The 18978-nt window shown below is 51.4% G+C and overlaps 1 protein-coding gene across 1 annotated transcript in view; it reads left to right on the top strand.

Moving 5' to 3' along the window:
* The window catches only part of BPI (bactericidal permeability increasing protein), a 32648-nt gene extending 14645 nt beyond the window's left edge, over positions 1-18003 (top strand). The window contains exons 7-15 of the mRNA XM_024559739.4: positions 490-581; positions 2719-2895; positions 3860-3919; positions 5445-5612; positions 6675-6742; positions 8962-9004; positions 11941-12004; positions 13022-13098; positions 14724-18003. Coding sequence (XP_024415507.2) covers positions 490-581; positions 2719-2895; positions 3860-3919; positions 5445-5612; positions 6675-6742; positions 8962-9004; positions 11941-12004; positions 13022-13098; positions 14724-14756 — 782 coding nt within the window. The 3' untranslated portion in view covers positions 14757-18003. The remainder of the gene's footprint in view (positions 1-489; positions 582-2718; positions 2896-3859; positions 3920-5444; positions 5613-6674; positions 6743-8961; positions 9005-11940; positions 12005-13021; positions 13099-14723) is intronic.
* Positions 18004-18978: the final 975 nt, after the last annotated feature.

Raw genomic sequence — 18978 nt, 5'->3', positions numbered from 1 at the left:
GTTCAGAGCTGAGCCAGCCTGGGCTCAGCCTGGGGTATTATCACTGCTAATGTCGATGCCCTCTGGCTTTGAGCCCCGCCACGTATAGGGCATTGGGCACAGACCTTCACATTCAACCCTCTGGCACCCGTGAGCCACCGCTGTCACCCCATTCTACAAATGACAGAAAAGTGACTCGGAGAAGCAAAAAAAAGATGTGTCCAAGGTCACGTAAAGTCCAATTCAAGCCCAGGCCTCTCTGCTCCCTGACCCTGTGTTTTAGCTTCATCTGGGGGCTGATAGAAGAGGAGGGAAAGGTAGTGTCTGTGAATGTGGGGTGTGGGCTCATTTGCCGTTACAGGGAGCTCAAGGAGGGCTCTCTGGAGGAGGCAGAAGTGGAGCTAGAACTGCAGGTCTTAATTCAATTGTGGGGGATGCTGACCCTGAATCAAAAGCCCCAAAGATGCTGCCATGGGGAGCCAGCTCACGGTCCCTCTTCTGTCTCTCCAGTGACAGCCAAGATAGATAATGTGGCCGGGATTGATTACTCACTGTTGGCACCTCCGACAGCCACGGCTGAGGCCCTGGATGGGCAGCTGAAGGTGAGCCTTACACTGAGAATCACCCTCACTCCTGGGCTCCCCACCACCCTCGGCAACGAAACTTACAAAGACTCCACCCCCTTCCTCTGGGTCCTCAACCACCCTGCAACTCCACTCTCCGCATCATCTCCCGCTCTGGTTGCACTGGCCTCCCTGTCATTCCTGAAATGCTCTCCACCTGTTTTCACCCCAGGGCCTTTGCACTCGCCCCTCCTTCTGCCCAGGAGGCTCTTGCCCAGACATTCACCCACATCTGCTCTACCTTCCTACCGTCAGGTCTTTACTCAGATATCCTCCCTGCCTGGAGGTGCCTTCTCAGACCACTGTCACTGAAATAGCTCCCTCCTCTCACTCCATATCTTGCTTTATTTTTCTCAGCAGCATTTATTACTAACACGCACACACAGAGTCACTCACCTGGATGAAAGAGAAGGGGATGTGACTGCTATGTTCTTTACTGTATGTGCAGTACCTAGAACTGTGCTTGGCATATAGTAGGTGTTCAATAAATACCTATTGGATGGATGGATGGATGGATGGAACTGCATTTCACGCTACTTTCCCCTCGCTCACCGTCCTCCAGCCAGACACACTGGCCTGCGCCTCCTCCACACATCAGGTTTGTTCCCTCCTCAGGGACTTGATCCTGCCAGAGCCTCTGCCTGAACTCTCCTCCCTCCCACACCCTCCCCTCCCCGCCCGCTGCTTCTCACACTCCAGGTGGGTCAGTGTGGGGGGGTTGTCCCCAGAGCAGCCTTCCCTGACCCCCCAGCTGCGGTAGGTCCCACACCCTCCCCCCACAACCAGCCGTTGGCTTGTGTGTTTACTGTTTCCTTGTTTGTTCTAAAACACATTTGATGTAAAAAAGAAAATTTAGAAACCACATAGGAGAAAGAAATAATATGAAAAAAGGGAGGGAGGGAGAAAGAGAGAGAGAAACCGGGGGTGGGGGGGAGAGAGAGAGAGATTACCCAAATATTACAACTCAGAGGTACGCACTAGTGACACACAATAGTGTAGATGCCTCCAACACTCCAACCCTTGTCTATACCAAGACACAAACACACACACACACTCACACATAAAAGATGCAGCAACAAGCACACAACAGAACCACCTGTACAGACATAAAAATAAATACACACATTTTTCCATGAGTCACGCTGGACCTACTGTTTTGCAACTTTTGAAAAACGGAACGGTGTAATGTGAGCCTGATTCCATAATGTCCTCCTTTATGCGGCCCTTTTTTGGCTGTTGGGACTTTCAGGGGTCAGCTTGTGGTTAGGACAGCGCCCCCTCCTGGGACATATGGGCTCTTCCCACTTTTCCCCCAAAGGTAACCAGAGCCGCAGTAAACATTTTTGTTTACCCCCTGAGGTAATCACACTGATGACGTGGGTGTGTGTCCCTCCTGCCTGTGTTTTTATACTTTTACTCCATAACTCTGTGTCAGTAATTCTTACACAGTAGGTTTTATAGGCCTTTAAATTTTACATAAATAGTATCTTACCTTATGTATCCATCTACAATTGGCTTCTTTATAACTCAACATTATTTTTTTAGCTAAATAAATCATCTGCTTTTGCGATGTGCGGCTAAATTGCTTTTTAGAAACATAGAAACGTGTATTCTCCAGTATGTGTGAACACTTTCATCAAAACCTGGAGAGTATGAGTCTAAAATACAAACATACTCCAACAGTTCACCTCCCTCTTTCAGACTACTGCTAATTTAATAGGTGAAAACACCAAACAAACAGAACCTGATGTTCTTTAGTTTCTGTGCTTCCCGGCAAGGCTGAGGCAGGGCCAGCAAGACGGTTGGGTGCTGCTGGGCCCTGGATGCCCGATTCCATTCCCGGCTCTGCCACTTACCTGAGTGACCTGGGGCAAGTCACTTCCCCTTCCTGTTCCTAGGGTGTCCCTCCTGTACAAGGAGCATGACCACACCTATGTCACAGGGTCCGCAGACCCCAGCACCCAGGAGACGTTCGATGCTAGTGTTGGTTTCTGGCCATGACTTCCTCTTCTGTGATGTGTGGCTGGTGGCCTCAGCCCACGTTTTCCTGGAATGTGCACATCAAATTATAATTCCTGAAGGATGCCCAGGCTCACTCTCTTGCCTCCGCCCCCAGGGGGAGTTTTTCAGCCTGGCCCATCGCAGCCCCCCTCCCTTCGCTCCGCCGGCGCTGGCCTTCCCCACCGACCACGACCACATGGTGTACCTGGGCATCTCCGACTACTTCTTCAACACGGCCGGGCTCGTGTACCAGCAGGCCGGAGTCCTGAACCTGACCCTCAGGGACGACATGGCAAGTCCGGGCTGGGGGTGGATGTGGGAAGAGCAGCAGACGATCTGGATTTGAGTGTGTTCACGCTGGGGAGATCGAGGTTTAGGCTGTAGAGCCAGCCAGACCTGAGTATGCGTATTAGCCCCTCTTTTCCAGCTGCGTCACCTCCAGCCCGTTACTCAACCTCTCAGAATCTCAGTTTCCTCATATGTAAAACGCCAATAACTGTATCTACCTCCAGAGGGGGCAGGGAGGATTAAAGGAGGTATAAATGCATGAGAAGCACTCAGCACAGGCTCAGCACGCAGGGAGTACTTGATGAGTACTCCAAGTCACAGCCAGCGCTGACGGAGAACCTGCCGTGTGTCAGGCGCCGTAGACCAGTCTGAGCATCACTGGCGCGTCATCCTCGCTGTCTCTGTGTACTCGTGGCCGGGTCCTGCTCTAGAGCTGCGTTTACCCATCCTCTGCCGCTCCTGGGAGAGATGTCATGTGCTCCCTCTCTGCAGAGGAACCACCGGGAGGCTGAGCCCCGCACCTGTCCCCTGTGGACATAAACAAAGACCACCTGAATGAGAACTCTTCCGGGCAAAGGGGTCAGCCACCATCACTTGCGTTTGGCAAAGACTCAAAGACAGGCAGGGGGTGGGAGGCTTTTTAGGGCTTCAGGTGTGCACTTAGGGAGGTGGTCGGATGGCGAAGCTGGATGGGGGTTAACAAAAGCTGGGCATCCTATATGATTTGCTTAAGAGCATATTTGACGTTTTCATGGTGCAAAAATAACAACTGGGAAGCTGGGAGTCACTGGGCGTGTCCTCGCCGTTCTGGGGTGATCACTGCAGAAGCTGTGGGCCAGTGTTCCGTTCTCATATGTGGTCTGGCCATTGTCTGTTTGTGTATTCGGCCTCTTACTCCTCGTGCAGAAGTTGCCCCCCCTCTAACCTATAACATAGTCCCCCCAAATCTTTTTCTTCTCTTGCTACAGATTCCAAAGGAATCCAAATTCCGACTGACAACCAAATTCCTTGGAACCCTCATACCCCAGGTGAGCAAAGGCCTGCCCCCCATCATCAGCTCATGAGGGGCCAGGGGTACAGGGAGGACAGGGCTCTGCTCAGGGGCCAGGTCCAGAGGCAGTCAAGCCTGAGAGCGTGGCCGTAGCTTTGCACAGCCCACCCCCAAACAGAAAAAGGCCCCCAGCAGTCAGGTAGGTGCTGGGGCTTGTCCCTTCAACACGAGTTCAGTGCCCACCACGTGCCGGGTGCTGTGCTGAGTATCCAGCAGGACAGACCAGAGACCTGCCCTCCTGGGGCTCCAGTCCAGTGGAGAGAGAAAATTATTATTCAGGCCACCAAAACAATAAAAAAAAAAAAAAACCTGAAAAGGGAAGCCAACAGGTTGATGAGCTCTTGTTAGACAAGGTGGCCAAGGGAAGCCTCTGTCTCCGCCCTAACCAAATGCCACAGACTGGGTGGCTTAAACATCAGAAAGTGACCTCTCCCAGTTCTGGTCCAAGATCATGGTGGCCACAGATTCGGTTTGGGGCGAAGGCTCTCTTCCTGGCTGGTAGACGGCTGCCTTCTCGCTGTGTGCTCAGATGGCCTTTCCCAGGGAGCACATGTGGAGAGCGTGAGCTCTCTGGTGTCTCTTCTTCCTAGAACACTAACCCCATCGGATCAGGGCCCCACCCGTCCAGCCTCATTCCATCTAGTGGCTTCCTTAGCGCCCTCTGTCCACAGACAGCCACACTGGGTGGTTAGGACTTCAGTGTTTGAACTTGGGGAGTAGACACAAACATTCAGTCTTTAACTGCCTCCTCAGTGGTGAAAATTTTATGCAGGAGGTAGGGTGTGGAGGAAGTGACGGATCAGGTGGCCAGAGCAACTCATTTGAAGGTTAATTTGCATAACAATCACATTATTTTTACTCAGACTGTGAGTTTACCTGGGGGAGGATTGGAGGCCAGCAGAGGTGGGGTGTCCCCCAGGCCCTCCTGGTTCCCTCTTGGAGCTACCACTGCTCTCTGAGGTGACATTTGAACTAAGACCTGGGGGAAGGGAAAAGGCCAAGCTAGGAATGAATGGAGGGCAAGCATTCCTGGAGAGGGAACAGAGAGTGCAAAGGGCCTTCGGGAAGCAGCAGGTCATGTTTGCGGAGCAAGAGCCCCAGTGGCTGGCCCTGCAGGTGCAGACAGTGAAGTTGGCAGGATGCCAGCAGCCCGATCATGCAGTCTTTACTATTTAGTCCAATGCCACAGGGAGCCCAGGCCAGTGTGGCTCAGTTGGTTGGAGTGCCGTCTTATAACCAAAAGGTGGGGGTTCAATTCCCTGTCGGGTCACATACCTAGGTTGCGGGTTCAATCCCCAGTACAGTCATGTACAGGAGGCAACCAGTCAATGCTTCTCTCTAAAAGCAATGAAAAAATGTCCTCGGGTGAGGACAAAATAAATTTTTAAAAATGCAATGGGAAGACATTGGAGGTGTTTATGCAGGGGCCAGGACAAGATGGGATTTCGAAACATCGAAATAAAACTGCCTCTTTTGCTGGTTGTCCCCGCTGGGGGCCGCAGGTGGCCAAGATGTTCCCCAACATGACCATGCAGCTCCTCGTCCGGGTCTCCTCTCCACCGCGCCTCACTGTGGCCCCCGCGGGCCTTGCCTTCACCCCTGCCCTGGAGGCCCAGGCCTTCGCTGTCCTCCCGAACTCCTCCTTGGCCCCTCTCTTCCTGCTTGGCATGGTAAGCTATTTCAGGGCGTGGGCAGATGGGAGCCCTGGACAGGGCCGAGAGCTCTGCCCTCGGGGTCAGGGTGCAGTGTGAATCCTGCCCAGATGCAAACCTGGACTGTGCAGCTCAGGGCCTGAGACCAGAGCCATGACACCAGCTGCTTTGGGCTCCGACAGGCCTCCATTCATTCAGTTATTCATTCCATCGTTGGCTCGAAATACGGGTACTGTTTCTGATTCACTCCCTCGTATCTTCAGTCATTAATTATGCGTTTGCGTATTGTTCAGTCATTTGTTCATTCAGTTATTCATTAGATTGCTAACTTGAAATAGGTTATACCTTTTCTGGTTCATACATGCATTATTATTCATTTACTTATACCTTTGTTCAATTGATCATCTGTTTGTATATTTGTTCATTCACCCACACATATCATGGTTTATCCCTTCATTTGTGTGTTTAATCCTTCATTTGTTCAAGTTTTTGTTCCATTGTTGATCTGTGCATTCATTTGCTCAATCACGGTGTCACTCCACGAACATTTGGTGGCCCCCACTTAACCACTGGCAGTGAAGGCCAGACTTTCTGTCCACCAGGAGGCGCTCACAGCCTCAGGCAGGTCTGCCTGGTGTCAAGTTAAGACCCACTTTCCCAGCTTTGCAGATTAAATGCCTTCTGACAGGATTGCCCAGGGTCGCAGACAGCAGACAGGAAGGCTGAGGCAGGAACCTTGGTTTCCTGACTCACTGAATATTTGTGGAATAAATAAATGCCTGAATGGCTGTGGGAGTAGGGCTGGCCTAGACTCCAGCCCTGTGGTCTGACTCACATGGCCCTCACAAGTAGCCTGGGAACTCTGCTGGGCACTGGCGGGCCAGGGAGAAAATGGTACTTGGTCAACAGTCTATGACTCATTAATAAACAGGAAGCAAAAGGAAGACCGCTCACCCTCCATCCTTGGCCTTGGCCTCTGTGGGTCTGACCTGCAGTGCAGCTGACCCTCCCTGCCTTGGGGGCCTTCCAGAGCCCCAGGCCCTGTGCCGGGACTTCACCTCCCTGGTTGTTGCTTTGCAGAGCACGCACGTTTCTGTGGAGGTCGGCGCCAAGTCCAACAGGCTTGTGGGACAACTCGGCTTGGACAAGTAAGTGACCCTGAAGGGAAGGAGCAGGGAGCTGCCCATCTGCTCGTGATGTCCATGAGCTAGCAATGACCTTACGATGCGCCCAGCACTATGTGGTTGCTCTCCGTTCACCCATCACACCGAAGCTTCAGTGTGCAGAGGACACAATGTCCCCAACAATGAAATTAATACTCAGAGATGAAGCAACTTGCTCAAGGCCACATATCATAGGGCAACCAACCATCTCAGTTTGCCAGGAGTGTCCCAGTTCCAGCCCTGAGAGTCCCGAGTCCCAGGCCACCCCTCTGTCATGGGCCAACTCATGGCTGGGCAGTGCCCGCTGACTCCACTCGACACTGGACCACAGCAGCCCCCAGCCACCCATGGCCTTGGCCTTCCTTGGCACTTGGAAAACCCACTTTACCTTCTTCATCCCCATCCTTGGGAGTTCGTCAGGCCTCCCCTGCTGGGAGACTCTGGGATCCATGTGCCTGGGTTCGAATCCTGACACAGGAGGTTGTTAGGAGTGTGCTCTCCAGTGCTGAGGCTGCCTGCATTTGAAGAGCAGCTTGCTGCGGCAAGCAACAAACCCTCCAAACTTCTGTGTCCCTGGAAGTAAAACAAGCCCAGTCATTGTTCTTTGCCAATGGCATGGTCGTGAGGATGAAAGGAGGCATGAATATGAGTTGAAGTGTTTGGAACACTTCAAGGGACAAAATAAGTGCTCAGTAAGCAAGGGGGAAAGAGAGAGACAGAAAATGAGAAACAGAAATTGGGGGAGAGACAGAGAAAAAGACAGAGAGACACTCAGATGCACAAAGGGAAGGAGGAAAGGGAGGGACATGGAGAGAGACAGAGTGAGAGCAAGAGACAGGCAGACAGACAGGAAGATAGGGAGACACGTTAAGAGGGAGCCTCTCAGTGAAAGACAGACACAAAAGGAAGGGAGAGGGAGGGGTAGAGAGGCGCCACACAGAGAGAAAGAAAGGGTGACACCTGGACAGAGCAGACGCAGTGGCCCCCAAAGTCAGCCTGGCTCCTCCCTCTTAATCACATTCACGCCTTTCAATTGCGTCTTGACCCACATTCCTGCATGTCCGCCTTCTCCCTGGCAGAGCTGTTCTTCTTCACCTTGAGATCGGCCCCTGAGGCTTCCATGCTGCTCATTTCTTGTGGCTTCCATTTGACAAGTGTTACTGCTTTGGAAACATGTGGATTTAATTTTCCTTGAAACACCCGTGGGCCTCTCACATAGCTGAGGCAGACAGGGCCATGGCTGAGCACAGACTTTCTGAAACACGTAGGGCAGGTTGAGAATCCACAGGGCAGGGACCTGGGGCTGTCCGCTCTCAGTGAGCAAGAGGGACTTTTCAAGCTTTGTAGGGTATTGGAGACAGAGAGAGAGAGAGAGAGAGTGTTTGCATGAGAGAGAGAAAGCTTTTGCATCAGGGAGACTATTTAGAAATCTTACTTTGCTAATGGTTAGCTATGTGGCCTTAGGCAGGTTGTTTGACCTCTGAGGGTCAGGTTTCTCCTCTGTAACGAGGGAGTGGACGGCCCTTGCCTCTCGGAGTGTTCCAGGAATTCAATGGGACACATTACAATATTCAACATAGTGAAAGATAGGGGCCCAATAAACAGCCATTTACTTCTCCCTTTCTCTGAGATCACATTTAAAATGCCTTAAAGGCTGTAGAGAAGGGATAGTTTATTGGCTCAGGTCATTGAAAAGTCCAAGGGTTTCAGGCAAGGGTGGATCCAGGTGTTTAAATGATATCCTTGGGTTGCTGACTCTCTTCATCTCTTGGCTCTGCTATCCCCTGTGCTGGCTTCATTTTCTAGAAGGCTGGCCCAAATAGTGACAAAAATGGTCACCAGCAGCTCCCTAATTTTCCTGGAGAAAAAAAGAACACCTCATTCCCAATATTTCCAGTGGAAGTCCTGAGACCAACTCCCATTGGCTCAGCATGAATCACAGGTCTATTCCTAAAGCAATCACTGTGGCAAGGGAGGTGGAGTCTGTCCTTTTTGGCCAGCCCACCCCTGGGCTGGGTCCTCACAATGTAGAGTGGGTGGTTTCCCCAAAGGAAAAAGCAGGGGGCTGTTACTAGAGGGAGGGGAATGAATGCTGGGTGGGGAAGCCAGGCAGCAGTCCTTGGAGTGGGACCTTTCTTCCCAGTAACTGAATCCTCATACAAGTCAAGCAAATGGGGTCTCAGCCTCCCCTCCCCTTCCCACAGGCTGCTCCTAGAACTGAAGCACTCGGACATCGGACCCTTCTCGGTGAGTCTGAGGTGGTTGTGGCTCCTTCCTTCCCATGACTTTGAGATAACAGTCCCAAGGCCACTGGGCCCATGGCATCATTTCAGAAGGCCACTGGTTCATTTGCATACACTTTGCATGTACAGTAATGATGGGAGGAACTTTATGGTAGAGAGACCTGAGCTGGAATCTCTGCTCCTTGCTTACTCACTGTGGGCCTTGGGCCAGTGAGTCACTTCCCCTTTTGGAAAGTCAGCCCTTCCCCACAAATCAGGGATAATCCTTCCAACTTGAGTTAATGTGGCGAGGTTTAAATGGCATTAAATGTGTATAACCTGATATGCAAAATCTGTTCGATGATTGTTTGTTGAGTGAACAAGTGAACTACTTTATTGAGCACCTACCATGTGGCAGACAGCACTCCAGGTGTTGGGATATGCTCATGAAGAAACCCTTTGGTAGACAGACAATAAGAAATAAAGGTTATTTTGGTTAATATCAGTACTATGAAGAACAAATGGAAGTGGGGTAGATGGTGATGAGAAGGTTGAGAGTTCGATGGTGTGGTCAGGGAAGGCCTCTCTGAGGAGGCGATATTTGGGCAGAGGGAGCCAGCAAGGGGAAGGTCTGCCACAGGCAGAAGGAATAGCAGGGGCAATGACCCTGGGGCTGGCTCACCTCGGGCCTTTGGGGCTAGAGTAGACTGTGTTTGAAGGGCAGTGAGAAGCGATGCACTGTTTCATACAGAGTGACATGAGCTGATTTATACCTTCCTGAAAGATGCTCCTGGCTGGGGTTAGCAGAGTGGGTTATGGGGGACAAGGGTAGACCATGTCAGTCAGTGGGAAGGTGGGTGCATTTGTCCACGTGAGAGATGATGGGGCTGAGACTAGGCCAGGAAGGAAGAAAAAGATGACAGACTGGGGACAGATAGTACTTTGGAAGTAAGATCAGACACAACTTGGTAAGAGACGCGAGGTGTGGGGTGAGGGAAAGGGCATTGAGGAATGACACCTAGATTTTCGGCTTGAACAGCTGGGTGAAGGGCAGTCACTTACAGAGATGGAGAAGGGCAGGTGGGAGGGAGAGGAGCAGGGGTCTGGCCAGCCCAGGGAGATGATTCCACTACCCAGATTCACCAACCATCATTAAGTAGACCCACCCCTGCCTCCACCACCCGAGGAGAGCGCTGGTGGTGAGTTGCCTACAGAAGTAGCAGCTCAAATACTCTTCAACAGCCTCCCTGAAAGAGCATCACCCATGTCACTTCCATTAGAAGCCACAGCATGCTGATTATGTCCACAGTGTCTAACCACATGGGGTCCTTTTGTTGAACCCCTGGAGAACATCACCTTGGATCTCTGAAACACCCCCAAGACCCTCACCAAGTGGGTACCATGTAAGCCACCTATCCCAATGTCCTCTCCAAATCTGATGGGACTGCAGCCAGCCATTCCCATCTGATGAGATTACACCAGTCAAAAGGACCAAAGCTGCCTCAGTGCATTTCCATAGATTTACTGGCTCTGGCGGTGTGATGACTCGGTGGGTAACTAACTGCTGCTTCTGCAGAAAATAAAAAGTTTGAGTTCCTAGATTCATGGAAAGAAGGACACCACCTTTGATTAGCCCAGAGAATTACAGCCTGGGAAAGGAAGCTCAGTTGTTCCGGAAACAAAAATGTACGTATTTACAAGTTGTAAATGTCACCACGGCAGGCTATTCTCTTGAGGATGTTACATTAGTGTTAAATTGTTTTTATTATTGCAAAAGCAAATATACATTCTAGAACAATCAGAACCCACGGGTTTAGGAAAGAAAGGAAATAAAAACCATTTCCTAATTTTGCCATTAGTTAATAATTTGGAGTGCATCCTTTCTGATATTTTGCTGTGTATATTTAATAACAAAATGGAATTCTGTGGTTTCTACAGCCCGCTTTTCCTGACTCAAAAAAATGCCATGAATAGTTCTGTGATGATAATTATATTTCTACAGTGTCATTCAGAACAGTTGCATAGTTTCCTGGCATCAAAGTGCTACCATGTCTTCTAGATGCTTCCCCACATGTGGACGTGTAGGTTGCTTAAAAACAATTTATTACAGTGTAGTTGACAGAAAATATGATCTTAGCGTTCAGGTGTAGAACATAGTGATCGGACATTTATCTACCTTGCAATGTGATCGCCACACTAGGTGCACGAGCCATCTGTCACCGTGGCAGAGTATCACACTGTAATTGACTATCTCCCCTTCCCCATCTTTGCCCATCCCCCCCGTCCTTCTCCCCTCCAGCAGCCGGCAGCCGCCAGCTGCCAGTATGTTCTCTGTTTCTGTGAGTCTGTGCTGGTTTGTTTGACTTGTTCGTAAGTTACGCTGTATTTATCTTCTTCTGTCTGACTTACTCACCCTCCAGCTGCCTCCGTGTTGTCGCAAGTGGCAGGATTTCATTCTTGTTTATTGCTGAGTAGCGTTCCATTGTTCCGGTTATATTCGTCACCCTTTGAGCCTCCTCGCATCTGTTTCCGCCTACGTCCCAGTCACTTCCTTAGAATAAATGCCTTACAGGCATGTTCGCAGCACACCAGGCACACACACTTTTAAGGCTTTTGATGAACGGTGCCGAGCAGCCCTGGGAAAGGTTGAACCAGTGTGCCCTCTAGCCCGCCGTGACTGAGATCGTGCATTTTCTCACACAAAGGCTTTCACATTGAATACTCTCTGCGGACCTTCCCTTGCCTTGCACCTTGCAGTCTAAAACTTGCTTCACATCCAGAACCTGGAGAGTCAAAGAGAACCCGTCTGTGACCTTGATCGGGCTGCAGAGTTTTCACAGCACTTGGGCCCATTCCTCAGCAGTTCTCCAGCTGTGAGGTCGCCCTGCCCAGGAGCGAGGCTGATGGAGGGCCTCCGGCACCTCTGCCCTGACACGGCCCCGCCCTCCTCCTGATTTCCAGGTTGAACTGCTGCAGGCCATCATGAACTACGTCATGCCCACCACCGTGCTTCCCAAGGTTAACGGTAAGCAGCATTGGAGAAACGACTGGTTTTCAGTCCTAGGAAAAGTGGTGGGGGCAATTCCCAGAGCCACCCAACACCTGGCCCCTGCAGTGCGGGCTGAGGGGGGTCACCTCAAATGAACCGCAAATGGCATCTGACCCAGAGAAGGAATGGAAAAAAGGAAATCCAAAGGAAAAAGGATGGCGGAGTTCTTACTACGTGCCCTCCCCATCCTTAGGGGATGAGGGATCATTCGTACCTCCCCTTTTCATGGGAGGAGATCGGAGAAGTTAAATGACGTACGGGAATCAGAGAGATGAAATGACCTGGTCACAGAACAGGTGAGAGATGGAGCTGGGGTTTGATCCCACCCATGAGCCAGAGCCCATGGTCTTACTCCAAACCGGGGAGGAAGACCAGGGAAGGAGGGCCTCGGCGACGGGCTACTGTGCTCATTCCCCTGGTAAAGGCACCAGGCAGGCCTGCCGCTAACCTTGGCATAGCCAGGGGCAGCGGCGCCCATGGAGGCCCATGTAACATGGGACTATTGTCCCAGAATATTTAAAAATTGTAAACTAAGACCAGTTATTACACATAATATGACTTATCCTCCCACCTTGAAACACGTAGCTTCAAATGGCCGAGGAGACCAGGTTTGAATTTAGAATTCTCCCGAGTTCTAATTCAGATGTGGTGGTGTGGGAGGAGCTGGCCCACACTTCCGCCTGTCCCTGAGGGTGTCCTAAACACTGAGGGGCTTCCTGCACATGCAAGTAGATGCCCCCAATCACATGTCCATGCGCTGTTCCTGCGGTCACTCGGGCCTGGTGTCCTCTGGCAGTGCCATCACCTTCAGGAGGGTGGTCGCGGTCAAGAGGCCCACACTGGTCCTGGACTTGAGCTTGGGTGATGGGGCAGGAATGAGAGGGTCCCAGGTTTCTCTCCAGTCCAGGGAGGCCGCTCACCCCCTCCCTTGGAACTCCCTGCCACACCCTGTACCTTCTCCCCTCCGGAGCCTTACCCTGACCTCCATTGCAGAGAGGCTGCAGAAAGGCTTCCCTCTCCCGCTGCCCAGGCACGTCCAGCTCCTCAACCTGGTGCTTCAGTCTTACCAGGTGAGTCCCAAAGGCCTCTTTTCACCCAGTCTCCCACCACAGCAGCAGCCTGGTGCTGAAAAGCGTTCTCTATGCCAGCCCCATGCCAAGCACTTTTTACCCTCACAGCAACCCTGGAAGGTGGGCACTCTTCATCAACACAGAAGGAAGACTAAGACTCAGAAATGCCACGTGGCTATTAAATGAAGTCCAGCTTCAAAGCCACGTCCCTGTGTTAACGGTTGGCTGCATCGTTCCCACCCAACACTGGGTAAAAATGGAACTGGAACTCTCTTGGTGGCCATAGATCCTCTTCCATGAGGTGGCTGCATTTAATTACTGAGATATGTGTTGCATGCTTTCCTTTGTATCAGCCTCATTTCAGGGGCTGGAATTCCTTCGTGGGGTAGGAAGCCTGGTCAGTGTCTGATGAATTTAGATACCAGAATGGACCAACTCCTCTTGCCTTTCTCCCAGCCTGACGCCCCCCTGTTTTCCAGCCATCTTTCACTGGGGTCTTTACAGTCTCCTTTGCTGCTTCCTGCTTCCCCTTCCTTCCCAGAGGGTGTTCTCCAGGGTCCCATCCAGGCCTCTGCCCTTCCCCCACTACAGGCTTTCCCTGGTCACTCCTGTCGACTCAGGCTTAACAGCCATCCTCGCGCCCGCCCAGGGACTCAGCCATACTTCCAGTTTCTTCTGCACCCTGACTTGCATGCCTCCACCCTGAGGCCCCAGCATGTCCCGGCGAAGCTGATCACTTTCCAACAAACCATCACCTCCTGCTGCAGCCCTTACCTCAGTCAATGGCTTTCCTAATAACTTCATACCCTCACGGGAAACCCACTCATCACCCAGATTCCTCGCCCTCCCTCATTCCTGAGGTCCAATCAACCCCCAGTTATTTTTTAAGATTTTATTTATTTATTTTTAGAGAGGGGAAGGGAGGGAGAAAGAGGGAGAGAAACATCAATGTGTGGTTGCCTCTTATGTGACCCCAACTGGGGACATGGCCTGCAACCCAGGCATGTGCCCTGACTGGGAATCGAACTGGCAACCCTTTGGTTCACAGGTCAGCGCTCAGTCTACTGAGCCACACCAGCTAAGGCTCAACAGTCCCCCCATCCCCGCTCCCCCATTTTTTTAAACCAGGAAACTATTGGGGCTAAAAGACTAGAAAAACAGATGAGATATCAGAACAAACATATCTCCTATGTTGCCCACCTTTTACCAAGTTCATCCTTAAAAAAATAAAAAGACCCCAAGGCACAATTTAATTTCTTCTTCTATTAAAATTGTGAGTGAAGGGCATGACGGAGCAAAGAAAAGTAGTTTTGCAGCCTTGGCTGGAACAAGGGCTCCGCTGAGCTGCCAGGAGGGCCAGGAAGACAAACGAAGGCCTCCAGGGCCACCCCGGGGGTCTCCACATCTGAGGAGGGAGCAGCTGCCAGGGAAGCTGCTGAGAGACACAGGCGTTGGGCTGGGCAGACCCCAGAGGTGAGACCACAGTGCCCCCACCCCCTCCTGCCTTTCTGTCAGCAGACCAACCCAGCTCTGCTCCCAAAGTCGTCTTCTAACAGCCCAGCAGCTGCACCAGCCCAACAAGGGGTGTGCTTCCTGCTGATGGCCACATTCCCATCTCTTCCCAGAATTTCCTGCTGTTTGGCGCAGACGTGCAGTAGGACTGAAGTCACCACGGGTGCTGGGGGCTGTCAGCCTCACCAGGAGGCAGAGGTCATCCGACAGCGACTCTTGACATGACAGGCCCATGGGGCCCAGGCCACCTTTCTCCTGGCAACACTCCCTAGCTCTTGACCCCAAGACCCTTGCAAACTTCTCTGAACTCGGGTTCAGAAACAACCTAAACACGGAGAGCCTTGTTCCTTGGGAAAGGGTGGTGTGTGTGTCAAGGACTAGGGGCTTCTTGCAAAGGCTGAGCCTGCACCGACATTTCCCTCAGGAATTGCATTTCGGTTGTAACCACAATATTTCTCTTCGTGCCTCACACAAAAAATCTGGGTCTTTAGAATGTGGGATTCTGTGTGATGACATTGTTTCTCCTTTTATGTCCATCCATTCATTCACGGGCTGCACCTAGCATGCCCTGTAGCACCAATGTACAGACACGTCACCTCTTTATTTCTCTAACTAGTCTCTTGAGCCCCCGCACGCCTCTATTAGCAAAAATGCTATTGTTTCTCTTTGAAGACACCCCTCATTCCACACTGGCCGAGAGTCCCAAGGGAGTAAGTCTTGCTTCCTAATGCCAGGCAGTTTGCACAGTGGATGGGTACACGGGGATGCTGTTCCCACTATGGCCACGTGGTGGCGCTGTTGAACAGCTGTCCTGCACAGCCTGTTTTCCCTGCCCCACACTTGGGCCGGCCAATGATAGTTCCTTCAATCTATGATCTCCTCTCCTGCCCTGCTATTGGGCCCAAAGCAGAACTGGGCCAGAGGACCGAGGCCATTGGAGTTTCAGTCAATCTTGTCCTCAGCTACAGTTAGCCCCTCGCCCATGACTTTCCAGATCACGGGCCCAGGCTGTCCTTGGACTTAGTGAGTTTCCTCCTGGGCTTTGGGACAGCTCCTGCCCTGGGACATCAAGGGTGGCTGTCTCAGACCATTAGACAGACCCTAACAGCATTTGATTAAGCATTTCCTGGAAGTCCTCTCTGAGCTGTTGGCATTTGGTCTGAGGCTGGAAGGGTGAGGAAGGGTCTGAAGCAGTCAGTGGGGTGTGGGGCGACATGACCAGATGTAGCTTTAAAATGTTTTGTTGTGACTTCTGAAAGTGCAGAGGAGGGCAGGAGTGGACGGGGGTGGGCACAAGTTAGGAATCTGTTCTTCAGACTTCATCCAGGTGGGCCGAAGTAAAAATGGAGAATAAGAGCATGTATAGTGATACAAACCGGATAGAAGGTATTTTTAAAGAAAAATGTACACATTGCTGCTAACAGCATCAATTCTCTGTCAAGTGGAGGTAGAGGCTCTAGGGCCACACAGGGGAAGAGAGGGAAATTGATCAAGCGCAGCACATGAACGATATCACTGAACCCCACAGCTTCCCACAGTGGGAAGTGTTCGATCCTTTGGATGGATTCATTTGCCCTGGATACACAGCTGGCAAACGGCAGAGCTGCCATTCCCCCCACCCCCGTCACCAGAGCCCATGTCTTGCCACTCCTCCCACGTGTTAAAGTCTCGTTTGTTTGATGCGTGGGGTGTTTAAGGTGGAATTGCCGTGTTCAGGTGTGCAGGTTGCGCACTGTAAAAGGTGTCGTGCTGAGGGAACTAAATCCTCTCTCTAATTTGTCCACCATGAGGATGCATCTTTTTCTGCTCACCTAGTGGAGGCTCTGGAATGGGCAGAAAAGCAGCCAGTGGGGCGGAAAGGAAGGGAGGGGGTGGGGACCCAACGTGGGGTGAGCAGGGGAAGGCCACAGTCTATCTGCGTGCGTACAAGGCCACTCTGCATGGAATGGGGAGCAGAGCTGGTAAGTATAGGGACACAGCCCTGCCTTCTCCCCTCGCCCCTCGCCTCTCACCATTCTCTTTGGACATAGCTGCCCGCCCCCCGCAACTTTCCAAAACGTTCAGGCAGCCCCTGCCCCATTCTCTACAGAAAAAAAAAAAAGCAATATTTCTTGAACTTAAGGACTGGTGAGCAGACCTCTCTCTAAGGGCTGAGAAATAGGCAGTCGTTTGGAGGTGTGATTTGAGAAGCATTCCCCAAGACAATTCAAGTTATCTGCCAGGCTGCCTGCAAAACCACTATTAGAGCAGCTTCCCCTCAGGCTAAGCTTTCCAGCTCCACCTGAGTGCTAATGTGTTTCTTTGGGGGGTGTTGGAAGTCTCTAAAATTAGACCAGAGGGATAGTTGCACTGCTCTGTAAATATAGTAAAAACCACTGAACTGTACACTTTAAATGGGTGAATGTTATGGTATGTGAAATATATGTCGATAAAACTGTTAAAAAAAAACAAAAAGAATCGCCTACTCCAGACTGCCTAAAAGCTCACCATTTAATCAGCTTCAGTTCTGGGTTAAGGATTGCCCCCTTGGGGTTCCTTTGGAAATGGCGATGTTAAATATGATGGAGGGGTAGGTGTCCTGTGTGGGGAGCTGTGGGGTGGGCCATGTGGGAACTAGCCCCTGTGTGCAGCGTTTTGCCACATCCCATGAGTGGCCGTGAGTGTCCCTGCCCTGGGCCAATCTCTTCACATTTATCATCTCATTTAATCCTCACAACCCCTCTGAAAGTAGACAAGGGGGTCCCCATTTTCCGGGTGAAGAGTCTGAGGATTAGGGAGTCGATGTGGTACTTGCCCAAGGTCACTCAGCTCAGTGTTCAGAGCCTGGGCCGTGGAGTCACCTTGTCCTGGCTCATGCCTTGGTGGTTAAAAACATGGGCTGTGCTCCCAGACACCGTGGTTCAAATCCCAGCTCTGCTACTTATCAGCTGTGTGACCTTGGGCAGGGAACTCTCTGGGCTTTGACTTTCTTGGCTGGGTCATAATAGTACCTGCCTCACAGGGTTGGGGGGAGGATCAAATACATGTGGTCTGCGGCCCAGGAGCTGAGCAGTAGAGATCACAGTGAGCCCTGAACATCAGTAAAGCCAGTTCTTCTCCCTCTCCTGGAAGGACTGTGTCTGCCTTGCCATAGTTGCATTCCCAATGCCTGGCGTACAATAGGTGCTCAATAAATACTTTAAAAATCAGCTAGGATTTGAATTCACAGCTGAGTGGCTTGAAGCCACTGTGTCAATGATTCTCAAAGTGTGATCCAGGGCCGCCTGCCTGGATGGGCCTGACCCTGAGAATCAGAAGCGCGGGATGGCCAGAAAGTTGGGTCCTGAACTGGGCTCGCCTTGTGCCTCGGGCCAGCCGCTCTCCCTGTCTAGATTTCCGTCTCGCCATCTATAAAAGCAAGGGCCCTCTGGAATTCCGGAACGAAATCCAATAAAGTGAGCTCTGGCAAATATTAAGGAATCTTTTCTCGCTGAGAAATTTTCATTTTAACAGAAGCTCCTTAGGGTCCCCAAAGCTATCAAGACTCGGTGAAAGGAGGCTACTGCTGGGATTTTAAATGCTGCTTATTGCAGAGGCCAAGGGGGTGGGGAGGAGGGGCGGGAGGGTTCCCAGGATCCTCAGGGTTTCCCTGGGGCGAGGGGCTGGGTAACTGATATTACTTTTTTTTTTTCTGTAAATTCACATGCCTCGTGTGTGCGTGTGTTTGCTCGCACACAAGTGTGCAGGTGACAGGGCCAGGAGAGGGGGCTGCCATCAACATCAAACCCCCAAATCCAAAGTGCCCTACAGGGATCCAGTGAGAGCTGGTGTTCTCAGGAGCGGGCGCACCATCAGGGGAAAATGCGCCACAAATAGAAGTCGACAGAGTTACAGAATTGCTGAGCTCCCAGCGAACCTGGAGCTCATTTTGTCCTTTGTACCCAAAGCACCGTCCAACGTCAGCACCACCTGGGAGTTCGTTAGAAATGCAGGGTCTTGGTCTCCAAAGGAACCTGGTGAGTCAGAGTTTGCATTGAAACAAGATCCCTGGTATATGCTCACCACAATGTCTCTATCGGTTCATCCACCGATGGACCCTGGGGTTGTTCCTGTATCTTTAATGCTGTGAAGAATGTGAGGGTGCAGATATCTCTTCCATATCCTGTTTTTATTTCCGTTAGATAAATACCCAGAAGTGGAATTGCTGGATCACATGGCGGTTCTGTTTTTAGTTTTTAAAGGAAACTCCACACTGTTTTCCACAGAGGCTGCACCAGTTTACATCCCCACCGGCAGTGCACACTGGCTCCCTCTCCTCCACATCCAGAAGCGTGGTATGCGTGCACCAGGGGGCACCGTTCAGTCAGGAGGAAGAAGGCGATCCCGTTA

The sequence above is a fragment of the Desmodus rotundus genome, chromosome 6 (assembly GCF_022682495.2).
Source record: "Desmodus rotundus isolate HL8 chromosome 6, HLdesRot8A.1, whole genome shotgun sequence".
NCBI classification, from domain to species: Eukaryota; Metazoa; Chordata; class Mammalia; order Chiroptera; family Phyllostomidae; genus Desmodus; species Desmodus rotundus.
Note: the sequence above shows the minus strand (reverse complement) of the source record. Positions and strands in the feature narration are given on the sequence as shown.